Here is an 8,135-nt window from a genome sequence, read left to right on the forward strand (position 1 = left end):
ATGTATGTCTATCATTGCATTAAGTCACATTTGATGCCTGCATGTATGTCTATCATTGCATTAAGGCACATTTGATGCCTGCATGTATGTCTATCATTGCATTAAGTCACATTTGATGCCTGCATGTATGTCTATCATTGCATTAAGTCACATTTGATGCCTGCATGTATGTCTATCACTGCATTAAGTCACATTTGATGCCTGCATGTATGTCTATCATTGCATTAAGTCACATTTGATGCCTGCATGTATGTCTATCATTGCATTAAGTCACATTTGATGCCTGCATGTATGTCTATCATTGCATTAAGTCACATTTGATGCCTGCATGTATGTCTATCATTGCATTAAGTCACATTTGATGCCTGCATGTATGTCTATCATTGCATTAAGTCACATTGGATGCCTGCATGTATGTCTATCATTGCATTAAGTCACAATTGATGCCTGCATGTATATCTATCATTGCATTAAGTCACATTTGATGCCTGCATGTATGTCTATCATTGCATTAAGTCACATTTGATGCCTGCATGTATGTTTATTATTGCATTAAGTCACATTTGATGCCTGCATGTATGTTTATCATAGCTGATCGTCGGTGCCAACCCAGACCATCACATTTGATACTGAAAAAGAAAAAAAACCGGAGAATATACACTTTTATCCATATATATTACTATATAATGGGTCTTTAAATATATGTTTTAGATTGTTTTTGTTTGCATCCAAAGGGACAAAAAAACATGTAATTTATTTATTTAAAAAAGCAATATAAGATTTACTAAATAATAACTTATTTTATTTGTTTAAATATCGTCATTGTTAACGTTGAAAGTGAGAACGAAGTAAAATGTAATAGAGAAAACGAAAAATGATAAATGATATGAAATTGTTGGTAACTGGTATATAAACTAGTATCTCTTTATTCTTTACTTAGGTCCTACAAATTTCCATCAGCAGCAGTAAATTATGCATTGTTATTGTTCTTTATTACAAAACATGACATGTACATTTCCTATTAAATGTAGTAATACTAAGATAATTTAATAAACCAAATAAAATTACTCCTTACTTTTTCCAGCTCTTCAATATTCCTAATCAAGGTGTTGATATTTTCCTCATACCTTATTGTTTTTGAAAAATCAATATAAAATCTACCCGCAATCACTTGCTGAATTTGTGAATCTTTTTTCGGTTTATATGACTCCATTTTCAAAGGAATTAACTTTTTGTCGTACTCCAAAACTTTGTCACATTCTGAAAAAAAAATGATAAACACATCAACATGAAATACATTGACAATTGTTATTTCTATGAATTTTCTTTATCTTTCAATTCATTGAAAACCCTATTTTTAGTCAGTTATACAAACAATTAAAATGTCTGTAGTAGAGAACGTGTGTATTACTCTGCTACCTGTAATAAGTGCGTATTTACCGAATTTGCAGAATTCGCTTTCTTCGTAGGCTTTCGAAGTACACAATAGAACTATGCTTGAGTCGCTTATAGTGTAATATAATGTTTTGTTTTTGAGGTACTAATGAAAGACTCTTACTCGCTTAACTGTCGTAACACATATATTGTTTATTCAGTATAATACTTCAGTACAATAATGATTCGGTACAATATACTACAGTATTAGGATAAGGATACAGAGGATCAGTGATGCTGTCGGTGAGGTGTGAAGTGTGTAGGTCCCGTGTAGGTCTGCTTCTGGAGAAGTGACTGTGAGGTGTAGATGTTCTTCTGAAGAAGTGGCTGTGAGGTGTAGATGTTCCGTGAAGTGGCTGTAAGGTGTAGATGTTCTTCTGAAGAAGTGGCTGTGAGGTGTGTCTGGGCCCTTCTGAAACTTGGGAGTATATTAGCCCTCGGTTCATTTGCATATGTCACTACGTAATCTGTGAGGGTAACGATTGGTCCTAAGTTGATCCAGGGGTGTTTAAGTGGGAGTGATTAACGGTATAATAAGGTATTTCTATGATGGATGACACTGTCAAATCTGTACTTAAATAGTATCAATCTCTCCTGATTTAACGGTGGGAAAAGTCACAAAATTAAGCTAAGTGTTTTCTTTAGGGATTCTATTATAAACTAAATGGTCATTAAAAACATCTGGACAAACTCTCCTCTGGACTTTCTGGGTCAAGTTTGTGAACCTATTTGAATTCCGATACAAAGGTCAATTTCTTAAATATAAAAGTATATCGTTATATTACAATAGCTTTATCTAGAGTTGTAGACATACGTCCAAACATTTTCCTTTTATCAATCCAGATTGTATGTGTATCTTCCAACCTCTTCTTTAAGCTATTAAAAATTAATCCGACAGTCCTAAAAGTGAAAATCTCCGTTAAAGATGTATTATTCCTCAAAAACATGAAAAACAAAGATTAATAAAACCACACTTTGAATAGGCCATGTTGTAGTTTTAACAAAGTTAATCATTTCATCGAAAAAAAATAATGTTTTCACTTATAAAATCATAAAACAAAACGCTTAAATATAATCAAAAGCCCATTGTCTGGAATACCGTACACATGGCGATCCAATTTTTGGTCAAAGTAAATAAGTATATGTGAAATTAAAATGGAATATTCAACAAACAAATTTTAAAATATTATATTGTCAGGGAAAAATATATCTTTAAGTTTATCTGTAGCAATTAATCATGGAATAAAAAACATAGAGAGTTTAAAGGTATGGTATTTTCCTCAAACATCTTATTTTTATAGATTGAAAGTGCTAGAATTATTATCTATTGATTGTTTAAATAACATATACTTTTAATAGGATTTAAGGCATTGAAAGGTTACTTCCCTCATTCTTTCAATGAGTATTTTAAACTAGTGAAAGTTGGCTTTTACGTTGGAATTCGAAAGGCAATACTTTTCATAATTCTGTATTATTATTATTATGAATTATTAAAGTTTCACAAACAATTTAAATATTTAAGGCTGCTCTAACAAAACACTATTTATTTCATGTTATGTATTTATTTGTATTACAATTGTTTAATTTTCTTGTATACGGTTTTATCTTAACTGATTGTACAATATAGAGTGAGTGCATAATCTGTTTGAGCTTTTCTCACTCATGGTTATTTTTTCATTGGTGACTGAATAAATATTATTATCATTATTATCGTCATCGTCATCATCATCATTATTATTATTATTAAATGTGTTGGAATATTAGAAAAGAAATGTCGATAAATTCAGTGGCTTATTTAAAAACAATCAGCAGTATCAACTGCTAATAATAATTGTATGTTTGGACAATTATAATTTAATTATATTAACAAAATGTACTTGCCTCCTCTGTTTGTGACTGTAGCTAATCATTATTTGGTTCTGAAACAAAAAAAAACTCGTATTATGAAACTTGTAATTTCAATAATATTAATACATTTTTTGTTATAAAATATTATCTATTTATACCTTTTGTTTTGTTTCCAACTTTTCAGGCTGTTTGTCGTTTTTATTTTCTGAAATCAAAAATATTTGCATAAATGCATTCCATTAAACCACCAGATGCAAACAAAAAACTGCATTCTAACCATGGATGTGAAATATTCTACGTATACTTTAATGCCTTATTTGGCATAATTGGAAGTTTTATAATGGTTGTATTGTTTATTCTTGCAAAGCAAAAAATAGTCACATTGTTAATAGGCAAAATATCGTACCTTTGCTTTTGCAATTAATAACAATATAATAATAATAACTATAATAGGCAGTCAACATCTCAAGCCCTTGAAGTCATCATACGATTTAAGAGCACAGTAGGCCTAAGCTGAATAGTGTTTTCAGTTTTACTCCCATAATAAGTGCATATCTGTAAACCATGTATTAGTTGATATTTTCAATAAAAGAATGTGCACTATGCACTTAAATAAGAAAATACCTTGATAGCGATAATAATACTACTAGATCATGGCCCTACTACTAATACCATGGATTATTGAATTATTCATTGTTCCATGTAATAACAGAAACCATCAAATCGATCGACTAGTTTATATTTTACATGTGTTACCTGTTTTCTTCTTTTTGTTACGTATTCTTTTTGTAGTTGAGGCTATATTAAAAAAACAATAACATTTATAATGTAATAATGCAGAACGCACAGCGCGAGAGCGTAACAACAACATGTGTTCTATGTGAAAGACCGTAACTAAGCAAACGAGACCCCCTTAACAACAAGTGTTCTATGTTGAGTGACGATGAAATAACTAAATTACATGATGATGCAGATTAAAAAAACAACAACAAAATCAAATATGCGGTCAGTAGGCTATAAAGGTAAAATACCTTCTTTTGATGTTATAAAGACAATAGATATCCTAGCCTAGGCCTACTGCGTCTTTTCAAACATGTAGGCCTTTCAATCTGAATAAAATGAAAAGAATCTACTACTAGATGTATTTATAACATAAATAATGAATGTTTTTCATATTCTTGTGATTGTACAAATAATTTAATGAGGTGAAATATCAAATTCTTTTTTTTCACTTGGGCTTTTCCTCATGAAAATAGAATGTCATCTTTCACCTCATGAATTTATTTGTACCATCACACTCATAAACATTCATTATTTGTATAATAACATGCGTTCTCTCCTTCATCAGATTCTTCTGAATTGTCTGCCATCTTTCTTTTACGAGTTCCTTTTGAGGTGAGTGCTATAAGAAAGAAATTTAACAGTGGTAATAGCCTATCAAATGTATAGTCTACCAGGGTTTTGTTTAATGTATCGTTATGGTATAGTAATATTAATTTATGGAATACCAATATTTACCTCTTTTCCCCTTCATTTTTGGAGTATAAACTTCGTTGCTATCATCAGAGTACTCTGATGCAAATAAGATCACAATTTAACAGTAATTAAAATGTAATTTCATTAACCTAATGTGTTTTTTAAATGTTTGATAATTAAAACTGAAACCAAAAACAGACTTGATAATAAATTTAATAGCAAAAACTGTTTTTGTGTTCCTGTAGTAACACAATAATATTATTAATAATAATAATTAAAGTAGACGTTTTATTTTTGTTAAAGTTTTAACCTGAGTTCTCTTCTTCGTCAGATTCTACTGATGTAAGTGTTGCCTTCGCTCTTGTAGAGGTTTTTGAAGCAGGTGCTATAATAAAGACAATGTAATAATGCAATAAAATCAAATATGCGGTCAGTAGGCTATAAAGGTAAAATATCTTCTTTAGATGTTATAAAGACAATAAGTATCCTAGCCTAGGCCTACTGTGTCTTTTCAAGCATGTATGCCTTTCAATCTGAATAAAATGAAAATAATAACAATAATTAAAGTAGACTTTTTATTTTCGTTAAAGTTTTAACCTGAGTTCTCTTCTTCGTCAGATTCTACTGATGTAAGTATTGCCTTCCCTCTTGTAGAGGTTTTTGAAGCAGGTGCTATAATAAAGACAATGTAATAATGCAATAAAATCAAATATGCGGTCAGTAGGCTATGATTTATTTTTACTGTAGGTATACGTTAGTATAAAACAGAAATACTCAAATTACATAAATTTCATTATTATTAAATATTATCTGTTCAATTCCCAATAAAGTATACGTTGTAAATACAGAAATAAAAAGACATCGAATTTGAATTATTGACAATACTTGAGTTATTAAAATAGCAAAACATACCTTTAAGACCACTTTCCTTCAGCTCTTCAATAATTTCGTCAAAGTTGTCTTCATCTATTACACCTCTGCATTTTTCAAGATCAAATAGCATATCCCAGCGGTCCGAATATATTGTTTCATAGGATTATTAAATAGTCCGTTGATTTTATGAACGTCCTCGTCCGATAGGGTAGAGAAAAATTTCAGTAGTCTTTGTCGGTGCTGTGTAAACGATGAAACCTCTGCATTTGAAAACGATGGCAGCAGGTTTCCAAGCTCTCCTCTCAGTCCATCTTGATCGGTGGTGGTAATCGTGTCGTGCAGAATTATAAGATTATTCCGACTTAGTTTTCCAGCAGCATGTAATGCATTTAACAGTACTATTGTTCTGTTTTCTTTATTATTACTGTACGTTGCGGTATCCAATAAGTCAATGCACGTACATTTGAGTCTATTGAATAATCCCTCGTGACGGCGCTTGTCATACCAGGCTGAACATTTTACTTTTAACTTTCTATACTCGCCCTCTGATACACCTTATATTATATTCAGTATACAGTAGGCCCATGCTGTAGTTTAAAGGTCAATAACCACACTATTGGCCATTCTTGTACAAAATGTGCCATTAGACTGGATAGAAACACACATGTTTTAAACAATTTAAACAGAAAAAAAAATCAGAAGACCACAATTTTCAAAGTTATATTATTATTATATTATTATATTTGACTAATAGTTCAAAGGTCAATAGTTGTAGAATTGGCCATTTTTTCAAAAACATTTCATTATCATAAATATGAATGTATAGTTTCTGAACAATTCGAGCCCTATTTCGTGTCTCTCCGATTATTGGTTACTGAGATACGATACATCAAGGTCAAAGGTCAAAATGTCAGAAATAAGACTTGCATCCATTTTTTGAGAAAATATGTCATTAAAGTGAATATAAAAACATATATTTAAAACATTTTGAGACCAAAATTAATTATCTGTGACTAGTGGTTCTCGAGATATAGGGTAATTATAAAAAATGGCCGCCATTTTTAATTGAATTGAATTGTTTGAATTTCCTTCACTTTATTCCAAATCACAATTTTTTTTACTTAACAATTTTAAAACAAATGCAATAATATGAAAAGGAATAGGGCAACCACGAACAAACAAAAGCCTTACAACTGTGGCACCCTTTAAAAATATAAAACAAATTATTTTAATAGTATGCATGAAAGAATCGAAATTTACTAAAAACATTTTTTATAGTACTGCAAGATAATAAATATGAAACTATACTAACTTATATATATATATATATATATATATATATATATATATAATTAATAGCATTGTAAATAATAACAATAATAATACATAATGATGATTACTTTTTTTCTCTGCAAATAAGACAGTTTTCTTCTTAACACAAATACTTTATAAAATGATAACGTTCAATATAAGTACAATCTAACTTCTTCTTAAATAATGATATATTTCTACATTGTTTTAGATCATCCGATAGATTATTCCACACCTTAGACCCAGTATACGAGAAGCCTTGACGGCCAACATTTGTATGCTTCAGATCTATTACAAGATTATTTTTATTGCGCGTGTTATAATCATGATACGTCGAAGGTGTGGAAAAATCCATCGAATGACTCTGGTAATTTTCCATTTTTGTAGAGGAACATTAAATTTGCTACATTTTGTTCATATAGATCGAAGATGTTTAAGGTATTAGTTTTAATGAATAATGGAGAAGAGGGATGTAGGTAGTGGACTTTACATATTATTCGGAGGGCCTTTTTTTGTAAAAGGTGAATTCTATTTAAATTATTTATGCTACCAGTACCCCACACAGTAATGCCATATGTAATGATGGGAACGATAAGGGATTTATAAATAATGAGCAATATTTCGAATGGTAGTATGGTTTTTAAGAGATTCATAGCTCCAATAATGGCAGAAATTTTACTAGTGATTACATCAATATGCCGTAAGAAATTTATTTTGTTTGTTGTTTGATAAACTCTTTCAATAACGTCTTGATCAATAAAAATGTTTACATGAGATGTATCAATAGTACTATTTCTACCACTAAAAACCATACATTTGGTCTTTTTAGTATTTATGGTAAGTTTGTTTGCCTTAATCCACAAATTTAATTTTCTTAATTCATTATTCATAATATCAATAGCTTCGTTTACATTGTTCTGTTGTAAGAAAACACTTGTGTCATCGGCAAACAGTATTATTTGTGTACTGGTACACACTGATGGCATATCATTTACAAACATTAGGAATAATATCGAACCCAAGATTGATCCTTGAGGGACACCGTATTTTATCAACTTTTTGTCGGAATTTATTCCGTCAATAGTTACGAATTGTTCTCTTTCGCTTAGATAACTGCAGAACCATTTATGTACAATACCTCTGATCCCAAAATAGGGTATTTTTTTAGTAAGTATGTTGTGGTCGAATCAAAG

At 30.3% G+C, this 8,135-nt stretch overlaps 1 protein-coding gene across 5 annotated transcripts; it reads right to left on the reverse strand.

The window, feature by feature from the left end:
- Positions 1-299: 299 nt before the first annotated feature.
- On the reverse strand, positions 300-6,145 carry LOC140043831 (uncharacterized). 5 transcript variants are annotated; one of them, XM_072088300.1, is made up of 9 exons: positions 5,671-6,145; positions 5,356-5,430; positions 5,069-5,143; positions 4,801-4,854; positions 4,573-4,684; positions 4,039-4,080; positions 3,441-3,487; positions 3,316-3,353; positions 1,121-1,260 (listed from the first exon to the last, which is right to left on the reverse strand). In XM_072088300.1, exons 1-5 carry the CDS (start codon positions 5,759-5,761, stop codon positions 4,581-4,583), a joined length of 399 nt encoding a protein of 132 aa, XP_071944401.1. In that variant the 5' UTR covers positions 5,762-6,145; the 3' UTR covers positions 1,121-1,260; positions 3,316-3,353; positions 3,441-3,487; positions 4,039-4,080; positions 4,573-4,580. The 5 variants fall into 5 exon arrangements, with proteins under 5 accessions (XP_071944399.1, XP_071944401.1, XP_071944403.1 ...); XM_072088302.1 differs by lacking the exon at positions 4,801-4,854; XM_072088299.1 differs by having other exon boundaries at positions 4,039-4,684.
- Between the last annotated feature and the right edge of the window lie 1,990 nt (positions 6,146-8,135).

The sequence above is a fragment of the Antedon mediterranea genome, chromosome 3, assembly GCF_964355755.1.
Source record: "Antedon mediterranea chromosome 3, ecAntMedi1.1, whole genome shotgun sequence".
Lineage (NCBI taxonomy): Eukaryota > Metazoa > Echinodermata > Crinoidea > Comatulida > Antedonidae > Antedon > Antedon mediterranea.